This window comes from Opisthocomus hoazin, chromosome 3 (assembly GCF_030867145.1).
Source record: "Opisthocomus hoazin isolate bOpiHoa1 chromosome 3, bOpiHoa1.hap1, whole genome shotgun sequence".
Lineage (NCBI taxonomy): Eukaryota > Metazoa > Chordata > Aves > Opisthocomiformes > Opisthocomidae > Opisthocomus > Opisthocomus hoazin.
In genome coordinates this window covers 108,102,951-108,119,881 of record NC_134416.1, presented here as the reverse complement: position 1 = coordinate 108,119,881, position 16,931 = coordinate 108,102,951, and the positions used below count along the sequence as shown (strand labels likewise).

The 16,931-nt window shown below is 48.8% G+C and overlaps 1 protein-coding gene across 2 annotated transcripts in view; it reads right to left on the bottom strand.

Moving 5' to 3' along the window:
• The window catches only part of F13A1 (coagulation factor XIII A chain), a 64,342-nt gene extending 48,152 nt beyond the window's left edge, over positions 1–16,190 (bottom strand). The window contains exons 1-3 of one of the 2 annotated variants that reach the window (XM_075415329.1): positions 16,090–16,190; positions 14,041–14,189; positions 7,636–7,824 (exon numbers count right to left, since the gene is read on the bottom strand). In XM_075415329.1, the coding sequence (XP_075271444.1) occupies positions 7,636–7,824; positions 14,041–14,188 (337 nt within the window). In that variant the 5' untranslated portion in view covers position 14,189; positions 16,090–16,190. Of the gene's footprint in view, positions 1–7,635; positions 7,825–14,040; positions 14,190–15,101; positions 15,170–16,089 lie in introns of those variants that run through there. The other variant, XM_009938975.2, reaches the window with a different exon arrangement.
• Positions 16,191–16,931: the final 741 nt, after the last annotated feature.

Sequence of the window (16,931 nt, the reverse complement as noted above, 5' to 3'; positions counted from 1 at the left end):
TTTCATACAAGGGGTAAAGAACCTATTTCAGCACCAGCGCTGGAAGCATGGTAATTGTGACAGGCTGATAAACAAGTTGGAGCTGGAAGCCACAAGTGCAGTAACTGTGCAGCAGACGTAAGCCTTATTGCAGCCAGTAGCCTGGGGATGATGGGTGTCAGCATACTGGGACCATGCCTGAGTAACGACAGGAACAACCACAACAAATGTCAGAATAGGGCAAAGAGTAAAGGGAAATAAGAAGAGAAAGGAGGAGAGGGGAAGGAAGAGGGAAGAGGAGAGAAGGGAAGGAAGAGGGAAGAGGAGAGAAGGGAAGAGGAGAGGGAAGGAAGAGGGAAGAGGAGAGGGAAGAGGAGAGGGAAGGAAGAGGGAAGGAAGAGGGAAGGAAGAGGGAAGGAAGAGGGAAGGAAGAGGGAAGGAAGAGGGAAGGAAGAGGGAAGGAAGAGGGAAGGAAGAGGGAAGGAAGAGGGAAGGAAGAGGGAAGGAAGAGGGAAGGAAGAGGGAAGGAAGAGGGAAGGGGAAGAGTAAAACAAAGGAAAAAGAAACATGAGAGATGCTCTAATAAAATCCCAATCAAACAAAACAAGCAAGGAGAAACAAATTTTTATAAAAAACAGTGGTGTCTTTAAGCCACTTCCTTTAGTATCACATCTGGGTTCCTCCTACCCCCAAATTTCATTGCCCTCAGAAGTGCTGCATACAAACATAAATGTAGGAAGCCCAAATATTTTGAAATAATTTTTGCTTATGGCTGAAGCTAGGAATCCTTAGCATTTGACCACTCTGTCCCAGGAGAGAACATTTCTAGCACTTTAAAGTTGTAAAATACACACTCGAGTCATGCACCTTAGCTATTAAAACCATTAAAAAATACAGCTAGATTTTATGTGCCACTCAATGCTGCAGCAGCAGTGCAAAAGGAGAACATAATAAAGATTCCTTTGCATCAAATACTGTATTTGTAGAGCACCTCGAGGGACCACCTCCTCTCTGCTCCTCTGGGAGCTGGCTGGGAATTCCAGAGGGGAGAGAAAAAAATACCCCAAGAACGCCTTCATTCAGAGAGTGAATTTTGTTGTTCTTTGCCAAGAGCTGGCAAATAGGTCTCTTCTCTGTCTGAAGTCTATTTCTAGGAAGTGTGTTCCACTGCCAATACGTTATTCTTTCTTCCTCAAAATGGAACTCCTTGTACAGAGCATCAGGTGTTTCTGTATCTTTGTTCAATTTTTGTAGTTCTTTGTTAAACAGGGATATAGTAATTTAATAAATTCTCAATGCTGGGTTACGTACCAACACCAACAGTTTGCCCCCAGCACCGGAGTCAGTTGCTCTTGTATAATGCCAAGAAGGCTCCCAAAAAAATCAAGATCCAACTTTTTCCCATGAGCAACTTTTTCCCAGAGGCAGAACCCAGCTCAACACCCCATCCAAGGTGCTGGGGGACACCTCGTGTCTCGGCCACACCATTAGCCACTGCCTGCCTTGCCCCAGAGCTCCTGAGGAGGACAGGTGACAGCAGGAGTAGCAATACTTCCCACTGAGAGAGATTTACTGCCCGACAAAAGGAACAAAACCCTCCATCGTCCTGGAATAACCCATGTCCCAACACTGGGGTGAAATTAGGGAAAGGCTGTGGACACTGTAGGACAGTATGAAGAGCTCCACTGATTCTTGGGGGTGGTCCTGCATCAGCCCCCTGGTTATTTAGTTGTACTCATATATCCCTCTGACTACAGCTGGGAGTTTGGTGTCACCTAAAGAAGCCCTACGGGATCAGCTCTAACACGTTTTTGTTCTTAGCTGCTTTCGTGTGTTTAGAACTATTCCTCTGAAGCAGGCCTGGGAAGACTGCAGAAAAAAGGAGCAGAAAGTCTCTGCTCTCACCTCAGGCCAAAATCCAATGATTTATAGAAGCCTGAGGAGCGCATACGGGAGGGTGGCTGTCCGTGCACACATGTGCGGAAAGGTGATAGTAGCCTGGAGGACTGGGATTTATGATCGTTCCAGAATTATGCCAAAGAATAAATGTTCATAATAATATTTAGGGCTAGACCAATACATATGGATTTATGAAGCCATTTAAGGAAAACACAAATAGACAACAATTTATGACGATGTGGAGAAATATATCATTAGAGTAAGGATGTATCATATAAACTCATCAGCCACTCTCGGATTTACAGTCGTGTACAGGGAACTACTACTAAAAGCAAGACTGAAGGCCGTACAAGCCCACCTAATCATACGTCTGCTTCTCAGAGAAATCACTGCCAGCGCAGCAGTGACTGCGGAAACTTTGGAGCACTCATGCCAAAGTGGCTGCCCCCGGTGCAGGAGCTAGGCTTGGGCAAGCTGATGCCCACACTGCGGAAAGCCAAGAGCAGCACAAAGCGTCCTCATCACCACAAAGGCAACAGTCAGGAGAGATCAAGACGAGCGAAGATGTGAAGAAGAGAAGAAAAGTGAAGAAGAGAAGAAAAGTGAAGAAGAGAAGAAAAGTGAAGAAGGGAAGAAAAGTGAAGAAGGGAAGAAAAGTGAAGAAGGGAAGAAAAGTGAAGAAGGGAAGAAAAGTGAAGAAGGGAAGAAGTGAAGAAAAGTGAAGAAGTGAAGAAGGCTCCTCTGGGGCTCCAAGCATACTGAAATGGTTCCTGCTGTAGGGAAATGGTTGTAAACACAGCATCTGCAGTTCTCTTGTGGCTCTTTCATCTGAACCCCAGACCAATAAAATTACTATTTCCCAAGGGGAGATGCTCACCTTTTCTCTCATTAAAGCAGGGAAGTGGGCTGTGAGGAAGGAAACATGTGGTGATGGAGCAGCTCCCAAACCACACATACTGAGGCAGGGCTGCAGTCCAGCACAAGAACTGGAATAACGTCCCTCTTTATAAGTGGATATTTTTCCATGTGGATTTTTTGGCACATTCATTGTTTTCCATACTTTGGCAGACAAGCATGGTCCTAATTTAATGAAGCATTATGTGCAAAACTGAATTATAATAATTCACCTTAGCACTTCAGCCAGTTTCACTGATGATGACTCTATGGAAAACAGTCTGTTAAAGCAAAAATGACTTTAGTCTTAAGGAACCATCTCAGAAGAACATCAGTAAATGTGACTTTCAAGAGATTAGGGTGAATTATTTCCATATTTACTTATATATGTCTTTATACAATTTAGCCCATTAATTCCAGACTCTGTGTGAGTGGTCTTTAGAGGGACTATGGATTAAAAAAAAAATATTACTAAAGATTGTTCTGTGAGTGCTTCAGACCTAGTTTCAGATTACGCAAGAAGTATTTGTCCCAGGTACCCCTGATTCATTATCAATTAGAAGGATTAAGCAGTCTCCAGTTGCTTTACTTGCTTCATTAATCATGTTTCTAATGATGCAAAAGAAGCAAAAATAGGACCAAAAAAGAGAAGTAAAACTAAATTTTAGGGAATAAAGGAAATAGAGTAGTTCTGCACCCAGAGAGGTTCAAGTCATTATCATTGTCGCATTTTTCAGGAGCAAAATTAGTCTTTAATGGATAAAAATTCTCTGATGGATTAATGTCAATGCTGGGAAATTTCCAGTGCTGGAAACTAATAATTTCTGAATAGCTTTATAAGGTGCTGTTGTATAAACCGCCCTCACTATAGGCACAGCCCTGCAGAAAGAGACGTTAAGTTTTCCCAGCTCCAGCTGAATTCCCTTGGAACCAAGGCCAGCCATCCCTACCAAAAGTATCTTCGCACCTCCACGAGAATAGAACCTTGAAACATCCACATTGCTTGGGGTAACCTCCTCTCCCTTGGAGACACTGAAAACCTGTCCCCAGGACAAGGTTCTGAGGAACCTGAGCAAGGTGGACCTGCTTTGAGCAAGGGCTTGGATGCGAGACCTCCAGAGGTCCCTCCAACCTAGGTTATTCTACAGTTCTGCTGCACCATTTGAAAGCCACATCTCAGGCACGCAGAGAGCTCCTTGGAAATGCCATTTTACGACAACCTGCTGGTGTTTCTTGGTGCCCATCACTTTAATCTCTCAAACTCAGCACTTTCCTAGAACGTATACCTGTTGTTTCAGTGCAAAAAGTTTAACTGAGCTCATGCTGCCTCTGCTGTGCGGCGTTGTCCGAGCTGGTCCCTAGGTCTAGCTTCTGCCCAACAGTACTGAAGCATAGGATTCACCTCCCCCTGTCTTTGGTGATCTTAAAGTCAGAGCCTGGTCTATGGAGGAGAGTCAACAGAGGAAGAATCACAGAATCACAGAATAGTAGGGATTGGAAGGGACCTCTGTGGGTCATCTAGTCCAACCCCCCTGCCGAAGCAGGGTCACCTACAGCAGGCTGCACAGGATCTTGTCCAGGCGGGTCTTGAATATCTCCAGAGAAGGAGACTCCACAACCTCCCTGGGCAGCCTGTTCCAGTGCTCCGTCACCCTCAGAGGGAAGAAGTTCTTCCTCATGTTCAGACGGAACTTCCTCTGCTTCAGTTTGTGCCCATTGCCCCTTGTCCTGTCACTGGGCACCACTGAAAAGAGCTTGGCCCCATCCCCCTGACACCCACCCTTCAGATATTTGTAGGCATTTATTAGGTCCCCTCGCAGCCTTCTCTTCTTCAGGCTGAACAAGCCCAGTTCCCTCAACCTCTCCTCGTAGTGGAGATGTTCCAGTCCCCTCACCATCCTTGTAGCCCTCCGCTGGACTCTCTCCAGTAGCTCTTCATCCTTCTTGAACTGGGGAGCCCAGAACTGGACACAGTACTCCAGATGAGGCCTCACCAGGGCAGTGTAGAGGGGAAGGAGAACCTCCCTTGTCCTGCTGGCCACACTCTTCTTGATGCACCCCAGGATCCCATTGGCTTTCTTGGCAGCCAGGGCACACTGCTGGCTCATGGTTAACCTGTCGTCCACCAGGACACCCAGGTCCCTCTCCGCAGAGCTGCTCTCCAGCAGGTCCACCCCAAGCCTGTACTGGTGCATGAGGTTGTTCCTCCCCAGGTGCAGGACCCTGCACTTGCCCTTGTTGAACCTCATCAGGTTCCTCTCTGCCCAGCTTTCCAGCCTATCCAGGTCTCGCTGAATGGCAGCACAGCCTTCTGGTGTATCTACCACACCTCCCAGTTTGGTGTCATCAGCAAACTTGCTGAGGGTACATTCTAACTCTTCATCCAGGTCGTTGATGAAGAAGTTAAACAAGACTGGGCCCAGTACTGACCCCTGAGGGACACCACTTGTCACCAGCCTCCAACTAGACTCAGCGCTGCTGATGACAACCCTCTGAGTTCTGCCATTCAGCCAGTTCTCTATCCACTTCACCAACCACTCATCCAGCCCACACTTCCTCAGCTTCCCCAGGAGGAAAAAAATGCAGAAGAGAGTTCACCCCATTCTAAGGCAGCAGGGCTGAACAGCCACCTGGAGGTGCCTGCCTCCCTCCTCTGCTCACAGAGGCAGCCGAGGCAACGGATTCTGGACTGGGCTCTGGATTTCAGGCAGCTGGCATTATGAGAGGTGACTGCCCGCTCTTCAGGCAGATGAACAGAAAAAAAAAATGGATTTAAATGGCCCCATCTCTGCATGACACAAGGTTTGAGAGCACAGTACTGAAACCTAGAGCACTCGGCGCCCTTTTCGAAGTACAAGACATCTCCACTTTCTGCCCTTTAGAGCATTAAACATTGGACTTGCCACTAAAAGGAGAAGTAGAAAGAGTCTAGATCATCTCCAATTATTTCCTCCTCCTTTGTGGACTGTTGTTGTTTTCCTCTCTGTTGCTAGCCTCTGAGAACAAATGTACTGTGTTTTCGCCACATGTGCATAAAGAGAAACATCTGTGGAGCACTGAGTATTAACCAGTTCCTAGAAGAGGAGCTTGAACATCTCTCACTTGAATCTCTATGAGCTGAACTCCTTGTAGCAAGAGGGCAGTGGTGCTCACAGAAACAGACACTTAAAAAGCAGGGGAGGGCAATAGTGTTGTATACTATCTCGTATATACAGCCTGTTGCCAGTCACCACACATGGGTCACCAGCAACACTGTTCCCACGTCACAGAAAGGACAGTAACAGTGAAGAACGGGGAGGGGAAGAGAAATCAACCACGGATTCAGGGCTGACCCCAAAGTCGTCATTCAGAGGTGAGTTTGTTGCAAGGTCTCCCCCGGCTTGGGCTGTGTTTAACTCCAGTCCTACTGTGGCTGAGGATGAAGGGATTTTTATCTATGCTTAGAGCTTCCAGGTACAAACCACAGGCAGACACGTTAGGAAAGAGCAACAGGAAAATAAGTGAATATGTTCTCTTAAGTGGACTGCGCAATGTCAAAAGAAGCGTTAAATTTCTTCTTCCAATATAGAATACGATTAAAACAAATGCAAACTGCACACAATGCAATAAAAAACAAATGTTCCGTTTTCCATTTCTTCTTGCTACAGCTGTTTGTTTTAAACATATAAAGATTAAGGGAACAGTCTTGAATTTAATTAAATCCCCAAAGAACTAATGATATTTATGCATATTAAATTTTTAAAGGCACTTGTGGCTGTTCAGCCAATCATTCACTGGACTGTCAAAACATGCCTCCCAACCCTAACCTAAATTAGAAAGAGACCCATGAAAAAAAATGTGCAGACAGTAACCTTTTCACTGCACATATGTTTAAGAGATAAATACTCATCTAGCTTTTAAAGGCAACAAATCTAATAAATGGCCACATCATCATAATTCAATAGCGGAAAAAAAAAAATCAATGTTACAAATTTTGGAACTGCATCTCTCAGAAAAGTAAATTAAAACATCAATGCAAACCTACTTTACAGAGTTTATAAGGGGAACGTTGACGTCTTCACACAGAAACTCCCAGGCCACTCTAGATGAAGCTGGGGCTTTCCCAGCGCTGTGATGGAGGAAGCAGTGCTTGGTGGGGCCAGCTGTGGAGCACAGCAGGAAGCCCCACTCTGTTGCTCGCTTTTCCCCTTCTCTATCGAGGTCATGCCCTTCTCTAGTCCTGTACCTTCAGTAAGACAACAGGCACACCAGGGCCTGAGCCTCTAATGAAGATCTCTCAGTGAGAAGAAAAATGCTTTCTTGCTCTTTTTGCAGTAAATCAAGAAAGATTCTGTTATGGCCCTAAGTGTCTGGTCCAAAGCTGCAAGCTCTGAACCTTCTCGCTTGTTACAGGCTGCGAAGTCGCAAGGCCCCCTGCTCCTCCACCCTGCATAATTTCCCCCCATGTATAAACATTTTGTTATCCCAGTTCATACAGTCACCTGTCCCACCTCAAACAACAGCCTCCTCCTCCCTGCATCTCCTAAACCCTAATAAAAGATGTTTCCCGTTTCACCCACCTATCAGCATTGCCCTACAGCATTAACGAGAACTTCAAAAGCTCAGTGAAGCACACCTCCTTGCTAACCAGAAAGCCCCAGATGCTGCTCCTTCCTCTCTCGCAAGAAATTCTGCTGACTTTCTCAAGTAAGGATTCAGACTCTGTTTAGAAAAGCATGTCCTTGCCTATGGTTAAGCCCGTTTTTACAGTTTATCGATCATAACAGGAAAAGTTCCAGCCATTAACTACTGCCGTGTTCCAATTTATGAGAGACTCTTCAACCTCGTTTTGCTGACACGACACAGCCTTTGCCAGGCACCTACCTATCAAATACTCCAGCCAGAACTGGTCCATCTCTGGCTTGTAGGGTCGGTTGAAGTCAATTTGGATTTGGAAAGGCTGTCCCCGACGCACTATCAGCTTGGGGCTGTAGTACTTGTCAGTGTGGTGCTCCTGCTTGTTGATCTCGTGGGGCTCCTGGAACATATGAATGTCCACAACATGCAGGTAGTCTGCAGAGACACATAAATGAACGGAAAGGGAAGGAGTCAGTACTTTGGAACATCACTGTTGACATCAACATCACTAGAGTCCCTGTCCTCCCCTTCCCCAGCGTTGCCTCATCAAGCAACACTGCCCAACAGAGCATGCTGGATCTGTTTGGGGTTGACGTCCTCCTGGCTGAGCAGGGACTGTGGACTGACGCTTCTCTGTCCACCTGCCATTTTCACAGAGGCTGCAAGGCTTCTAGCGAATGACAAAAGCAATTGCAGAAGGAACAGGCTGCTGTGGGTGCAAAGCCGAATGTCCCCAAGGAGGGTTGGGCTCCATCTTTACTTTGGCATCGGCTTTCTGCAAGCCTGGGCCTTGCTGTTGCAAGTTTACCAGGGTAATCAGCGGGCCTTTGGCAGCTACGGTTTCATGTCCCCCTTCTCGCAGCCCCCCGTTTGCGAAATGCAAATTCACAAGGGTTTTGTGGCACTGGAATACGTTGTTGTTTGCAAAGCGCTACGGCTACCGAGTGCTGAAGAGCCTGAGAGGCAGTTAACGACCTTGCATTCAGCAGAGAGCTTAGATTGTCTGTATTAAATAAGGTTTTGGTGTACCGTATGTGTCTAGACTCAGCTTCTCAGTACACCTCCACTGCTATTAGTGTCTTCTTATGAAAACTAAATATAACATTACAGTGCACAATTACAGCACAGAGTTATAGGCAAACAGCAGTAGGTATCTATAACGTGCCCGGGCAAAGCTTCGCTCTTCCCATCAGGGCTGTCTAAAGGGTTAGAGCCTACCAGTGCTAGAAGTGAGTCTGCTCAGCTCATGGCCATCCCGGGGTGGCCCTGGGACAGCCAAAGGCGCTTGCAGTCACCACAAGCTACACGACTGTACCATAGCAGGAGTCTTCGCCATGGGAGTCTTCTCACGTAACGAGCAACCACGGGAAAACCAACTGGACATCAACTCTTTCGCCTACACGCCTGGTCAGGTAACGACGAAACCTCTGCCAGGAGGACAATTACTGCTCACCACCAGGAGAGAGACAGCAGAGTACAGCTTGATTTGCAGCTCTCAGCTTGTGTTTCCAGGTGCCAACAGTTGGAAACTAGCTAATTTCTGGGTTTTATACTGATGGTGACGGAGCCAAACTCACGCCTGGCAAACCGAGGTGCACGTTGGCAGCAGCCGGCGGAGCCGCGCGTGCTCGTGGCGGTGGCTGATTTGCCCTGCTCCCGAGTACACCGTGAGCAGGAATGATGTGCTCGGCCAATGAGTCGGACACTCAAGTCACCCCATTCCCCAGAAGCTCAGAGAACAACGTCGCACGCCGCTTCTCCTCGAAGGCAGGGTGACTCCGCAGAGCAAGCAGCAGAGAAGCTCCCTCTCCGGTGTGCAGCCTCCAGGCTACGGCAGCGCGTGCGTGAGCCCTGCCCTGCTGCAGGGATGCGTTCAAGGCAGGCAGCGACTGCCCTGGATGTCAGCGTGGTCCTTCTGCCCCGGCTGAGCCACCCGGCCTGGGCTCTGGGCGATGGCTAAAAGGAGAGGAGGAAATAAGGGCAGCAGGAGCAGGTCCTGCTCATGCGTTGTCACCATCAGCTGCCCAACCCTGCCCTTCAGGGGACAGAAGGGAAGGAAACTGCGCAAGGGCACAGCAAGATTAGGAGCCTTTCATGGAAAAGCCCTGGACAACTGAACCCAGAACTGTCTGCCTTCTGCTATCTCTGACCTTCAAGAAGGCTGGCATGCCCTGTCCAACCCGGAGGAAGGCTTGAAGTCCCCTGGCAATGCTCTTGTTATTCTCCACTCAACTCGCCAGGCTTCTGGAGTAACTCGTGTAGCTCCCTCTGGCCTCAGTGCTGGCTGAAGGTACAGAGGTGGGTTCTGCGTGAAACATCTAAGGTGTTTTGCTCAGAAATCATTCTCATTGCCCCTCTGCGAAGCGGGGCACGTCTTTCCATACCTCTCTGCAAAACTCGCCAACGCTCACCCGCAACAATGCTGACAAAGCTCACCGTCCCGCTACGTGAGGCAGGGATGTGCCAGAGGGGGGTAAAGCAGAGCGGCAGGGAAGAGTCCCTCCCGCTACATCTCCCAGCCCTTCCCAGGCTGAAAGCACTGCACATGAAAGCTGTGAACCTCAGGGCTCTGCGAGGGGTGAAGCTATCCGTAAGTTTGGCTGAGCTTCTCTCTCCTTCCAAAAAGGCATAGAAAGGGAGGTGAGGGTTTACTGTGTTTTCATCTCGTGTTCTGAACCAAAAGGCAGCAGCAACGCTGCCCTTCCTTCGCACGTTAGCCACTTCCAGGAACCGCAGAGCTGAGCCATCAGCTCAGCATTTGCTTTTTATCTCAGGAGTTTACATGGCTCCTATGAAAACGCAGCCATACACATCTGCAGAAAACACATTTCACTTTCAGTGTCAAAAGGTAAGTTGAGCTTGCCAGACGAAGATAACCTGGGACCCAGTCTGTGTTAATTACAGTAATGGTAATTACAGAGGACAAAACAAGAGCAGGGTAATGGGATGTGCTAACCATCCCCAGGGTGCGATCCAAGGGAAGGCTCCAGGCTACGTGCACACCTCAGAGCTCCTCTGTTTGTGAGGGCCAGGTGGCCATCGAGGCCTCCTTTGAAGACAGGTCCATTTGACGGTTTGCCCATAGCCTGGTCTGCTGCTCAGTGCAAGCAGCTTTGCTGTACGAGAGGCAGCAGTCTGATGCTTTCTCAAAGCTTCTGCAGTGTTAAGCTTGCGTGGAAATAAATGAGCACAAGCTTGAGCTGTTTTTTGAATAACAAGAATAGCCTGGAAACATCGTGTTTTCTTGGAGGACCGGAGAGGAGATGCCTGCACAAGGTCCTCTACAACCTGCTGTAGGTGACCGTGCTTCGGCAGGGGGTTGGACTGGGTGACCCACAGAGGTCCCTTCCAACCCCTACTATTCTGTGATTCTGTGTCAGCAGACAGCCAGTCAGGCACAGGGTTCCACCTCATCCTAGAGTAGCAGCTAAAATAGGTCAAGTGAATCACACCCTAAAAATGCCTGTTTCTCTCCGGTGGCTGTCAAGGGAAACGGGGCAGACACCTACACCGCACGTATCAAGGGCAGGATTCGGTTAAATTTAGGCATCCGAATGATGTGAGCTTGGTGCGTAACCGCTTGTCACGGCCAGTTGGTGGTTGGTGGCTGCAGCTCGTGGAGCCGAGAGAAGGGTACAGACCACCCTGGAGGTAACACCCGGCAGCTCTACGGACAGCCTGTGCCCTCACCTCCACTCGCTGGCTGGCTCTGTGTTGGCTAGGAGCTGACACGGGTGACATCTCGATGATTACAGCGGGTGTCCAACCCCACCCCAAAGGCCAGGAAACCCCTAAGCTACAACAGCAGGGACAACAGCGTTTGCATGCTTTTTCTAGTCTGTCCTGGCAATGAAATATGGGAACTGCTACAAAAAATTTGGACAGCCCAGCAGTGCGCAGGAGCAGGGGGAGGAGGTGGCACGAGCAGCCCTTTGCCAGCACGTGCTGGTGGCACAGATCCCTGCCACACTGCAGCTCCTGCTCTGCCTGTGGATGCTCACTCCGTCCCTCAAGCACGACACTGCCAGCGCTCTGGGCAGGCTCAGCTCCTCAGACCAAGTCCCAGGCTGAGTTGCTCTGGGCTAGAGATGTTTAACATGCTCTGACAGGTGACTAAAGTGTCCTGCCCCAAAACAGTGTGTCCAGGGACCACACCTACATCGGCTGGTATCACAGGCTTAGATCCCAGTTGACGTGCACTGAACAGAATCACAGAATAGTAGGGGTTGGAAGGGACCTCTGTGGGTCACCCAGTCCAACCCCCTGCCCAAGCAGGGTCACCCAGAGCAGGCTGCACAGGACCTTGTCCAGGCGGGTCTTGAATATCTCCAGAGAAGGAGACTCCACAACCTCCCTGGGCAGCCCAGGCCAGGGCTCCGGCACCCTCAGAGGGAAGAAGTTCTTCCTCGGGTTCAGCTGGAGCTTCCTCTGCTTCAGTTTGTGCCCATTGCCCCTTGTCCTGTCACTGGGCACCACTGAAAAGAGCTTGGCCCCATCCTCCTGACACCCACCCTGCAGATGTTTGTAGGCATTTATAAGGTCCCCTCTCAGCCTTCTCTTCTTCAGGCTGAACAAGCCCAGCTCCCTCAGCCTCTCCTCGTAGGGGAGATGTTCCAGTCCCCTCATCATCCCTGTAGCCCTCCGCTGGACTCTCTCCAGTAGCTCTTCATCTTTCTTGAACTGGGGAGCCCAGAACTGGACACAGTACTCCAGATGGGGCCTCACCAGGGCAGAGTAGAGGGGAAGGAGAACCTCCCTCGTCCTGCTGGCCACACTCTTCTTGATGCACCCCAGGATCCCATTGGCTTTCTTGGCAGCCAAGGCACATTGCTGGCTCATGGTTAACCTGTCGTCCACCAGGACACCCAGGTCCCTCTCCGCAGAGCTGCTCTCCAGCAGGTCCGTCCCAAGCCTGTACTGGTGCATGAGGTTGTTCCTCCCCAGGTGCAGGACCCTGCATTTGCCTTTGTTGAACCTCATCAGGTTCCTCTCTGCCCAGCTTTCCAGCCAACAGGAACGCTGCTGCAGTCCCTTCCCTTCAGCTCACCCCTTGCGCGTTGTGCTACAAGCATTGCAGAGCTGATCCAGCTGTACAAAAAGTTTTGCTGTTATGCACCTATTCACTTTTCAGCCATACCAGTCCCATAGCCACGTTTATCCTACGGCCACACAAACTCTTGCTTTGGACAAGGGCTGTTTTTCTCACCGGCAGCATCACTTCAGGCACATTTTGGGTTCCTGCCTCAACTCACTTGACCTGACATTCCTAAATTTCCATCGCATTGCTGAAAAGCAAGAGGGTCCCACCCACCAGCACCGCACTTCATTCAGAGCCTGATGTGAAGCATATCAAAAAGCAATAGGAATCTTTCTCCTGGTACTGGTGGGCTTTAGCTGCAGGCTTCCTTCCTTCTAAGGTATCCCACAACCTCACACATCTTCAGCTCTGTGAGCACGCTGGTTTTGAAACTATAGCTAGTCAGGACCTGTATTGTGTTACATTTGACAATTTAAACACACATACTTGCCCCAGAGCTACAGGGTTTGAAAATATTCGAGCAAAGTTTCTACAGTCTTAACATGCCACTTGGTTTGCTCAGGCGTTTTTTAAAAGAAATTATTTTTAAAGAAACGTGTGTGTATTAAAATGGGGGTGGCATGTGATTAAGGCACATGATTAAGATCACAGAAATAATGCTTTGCAGTAAAAATTTCAACTTGTCACTGAAAATCTCTTTGCCTGTTTCCCAGTGTGCAAAATGTGGTAATTAATGCTTGTCCACATTTCCTAAGAACTCTTTCAACCCTAGCTGAAAAGTCTTATATGAGCATGAAGTATTATTACATCTGGTTACCCTGAGTTGCCACGTTCAACAAGTTCTGATGTTCATTTCAAACAGGCCAAAAAATCAACATAATTTTGTTGGCGACTCATTCGGGAGCCAATCTTGATTTCTTTTAAACCAAATCTTATCTATTTTTTTTTTCTTCAGGTTCACTCCAGAGTCCACTGAGCATGTGGCCTGATTTGCCATCCCCTACCTTATAGTTTTGAGCCCCCAGCCAAACAATCGAAACACTTTTCACAGGAGAATAATTAAAGTTACAGGGCTTCCTTTTAGTTTTGTGGTCATTTTTATGAAAGTTGAATATCTAGCCAAAGTTTTCCCTGCCAGCCAGATTTTTGCAGTAGTTTCACAGTCAGTTTAACGCTGTACAGACCAGACAGGCAATTAAGAGGGGAGGGTCCTCCTGCCCCCTTCACCCCAGTGCTACCACAGCAATGCCTGAAGCCAGCAATTTCTAGAGTGACTCTGTGACTATGATTAAACTGGTGATTTATGATTTGCCTTTTTATCACCACTTCCACAGTTCAAGCTGAAAACTGGTTACTCAACTTCTCTGCTCCTCGCTTTTCCCTACCCATAACCTGAGGTAACACTTCCATGCACATAGGTATTTACTAAAACTAAGTTTTTTCAATGAGCAGCAATAAAAGCTATCTGTGATCAAAGCATGTAAGGAGCTCTAGAAGTATGTAGGACACAAATTACAATCCTAGGCAAAAAAAGTGGTTTTAGTTCACAGACCTGGGCAGAGGTGAGTATGGAAGATGTAAAAACAGACTCGTATCTTAATTGTAGACTGTACCTTTTGGATTAAATCCTCTAGGTATCAATCCAAAAGGCTCCATCTCAGGGACCTCATTTTCTTCATCATTGGAGTTGTTTGATGGGACAGCTCTTCTTCCATTCAGAGGAGGTTTCTTCTCTTCTTTGGTGCTCCTTGTTTCAGACATCCTGTATTGGAAATGTTTTTCCGTGAAAGAAAGAGCGCAAGGAAAAAGCAAACATGAGCCAACGTGGCACATGTAAGATGGGAGAAACCAAAAACAGTGTGGGATGCCAGTAAGCTACACATTTTTAGACTCACATAAATAAAAACTGAGAGGCAGAAAACATCAGTCCAATGATGGAGTACAGCTCTCTAAGGACTGGAAGGCATTTTGTGTTTGTCAAAACACATGAATAAGAGAAGAAGGGGGGGTGGGAGAAGGAGAGGGAAGCCTAACACAGAAGTGTTTGCCTAGGAGAAGCAGGCATTAAAAACATTAGGCAGTTTCAGGTAAAAGAACTGGAAAATCACTCCCTCTCCCACCCTCCAAAACAGCATTATTGAATCCAAAATAGCAAATTATATTTCCAGAAAGTGCATCACACGCTACCTCCCCTAATAAAAATGTCATTCTAAGTTACACTGCAATCATCCCAAATGCTACAGCCTACAACAGTCTGCGGATGATTACTGGGGAACTGTATTTTTGTCCCTATGCACACAAACACCCAGTGTCTGAAGGGCTAACTCCTGCACCCAGACAATCCACTTCTGAGAAAAAAAGAGAGGGAGAAAAGCAGGGGGAGGGGAAGGAAAGAAAAAAGCACTTATCCACTCATTTCTCTCCCCCTAACAACCTTAAGGGAAATCTCAGATGTAGGCTGATCAGAGACTTCTCTTTGAGCTAGTCAAAACTGCTTTCACATCTATTTCAGTGTAAGCATGTAGCAATAAAAGAGCCATGCCATCCTTCTAAGAAAATATTCATGGCTGAGAACGCCACTTCTTCCCAAAGCGTCTGAAAACAGCGATTCAAAATGCAGCAATTATTTAACAGCAGTAAGCTCTTAGAGGAAGTTTTTAGTTAGCAAGGGTACCTTCTTTTCAGACCGTCTGTTTTTTTTGGTTTTTTTTCTTCTCCCTTGCAGAATTTCTGAAGTGCAATAGAAGCCTGGAAAAAGTTGAGGGCTTTTAAGTAACCCCCGTATATCCTCCTCCCTCCTGTTGCAATAGGACAGTGCTGAAAGGGCTGCCAAGCCCTCCCCACACCATCTCCAAGGATCCACCACCACTACTGGCACGTCCTTGCTTCCTCCCTCCCTCTGACCCCAGCCCCGCTCCCCAGCAGCTTTTCAGGGCGCTCGGGCTAAGGAAACACCTTGGGCACTGGGGTTTTGGTGCTCAGCAAGACGGAGCAGAACTCCTCCCGGCACAGGGGCATACGAGGCAGGAGACTGGAGGGGATTTTCTGAGGGACACAGCCCACGAAGACGTGCACACCACGTTGCCGGTCTTTAATGGTGTCTCTGCCGCAGGGTGCCTGCACTGCAGCTTCACCTGCTGTTTTTCAGAGCACTTCCAGGCAGACACAGCGACGGTTCCCCTGCCTGGTGCCTCACGGCAGTCCTTTCAGAGGACTTTGGGGCTCATGGACACAGAGGCCCAGCAGATAGCACATTTTTCTTGAGACCCTGTGCAGTTCAGGAGAGTGAAGGTATTTTGCACCAAAGAGCTATGACTGGGACAAATGACCTTCAGCTCTCGCCCATGAGAAAATGTGCATCATCTAACAACCAGGGTCTGGAGCAGTACCTGGTGGAAGTGTTCTAGCTCCACGTCAACTTTGTTCAGTTCCACCAAGCTCTGAGATAACTGGGCACCGTGGAACACCTCCTCTGTCAGACATAACTCCACAGACCAGTAGAGTTACATGGAGAAAAAGCAGTGCACAGGGAAGAATCCAGACCCACTGCTCTGCCAGCCACTGCTCTTTGGCAGCACAGGTACAAGTCACCCACTAAGCACACGTGCGGGCAGCAGAGAGCCCTTCTACACACCTGGGACCTGCCATGGGCACTTATTTACCTCAGTTGCAGGGTAGACAAGGGAGTGAGGAGACACAGTGAAGAGTACTCCACTCTCAGCCAGCTATGACTTCCAGGCCTGTAGCATCAGTGAAGACTCAAACTTCTACTGGCCGAACACCACTGAAATCAAGCCAGGAGCCAAAAGAGGAGAGAATCGGGCCACATTCCCGTAATGGGAAGCAGCAAGTAACTCACCTGAAGACAGGACCCCCCACCCCTAGGTCCCCAGGGATCTCCCAGCCACAGCGAGGTAGCTCCACATAAGCCAGGGCACCCGCGCAGCGTGGGACAGAGATGCCAGCTAGGGACCTGGGAGCAGAATGGCCGCTTTTTAGCGGGGCTGATGACCCTGCTAGGGCTGATTTCTGTGGGACAGAGCCTCGCTGCCCGCACAAGCACTGCCCTTCGCTGTCTGACAGGCACAGGGCTCGAGCTCCCTCCGTCTCCGCCATGCGCGTAGCATGGAAAGTCACCTACCCGGGGCACTGCCTGTCCCCTGCCCTGCTCCCTCAGCAGCACGAACCCCCGGCGGGGACCGATCCGGGCCCGTTGCTGGCATCCTGAGCTGCAATTTCCATGGACTTGCTTTTACACTGTGGTAACCACCTGGGGGGCAAGCAGCACCCCCGGCACACCGGAACACAACCAGCTTACTGGGGAGCAGGCTGGTTGCCCAGTTTTCTTTTTTTTCACCCCCTCCCCAGCTTACACCCCGATTTCTACACGGCGTGGTGTGCTTTGTGCCTCTCCCTCCACTTCCAGCCAGCACTTCAGTTCCCAAAACTGCAGCTGCTGCGACGACGTTACAAAAACCGATAAAACACCGCCTCGGTGCCATGC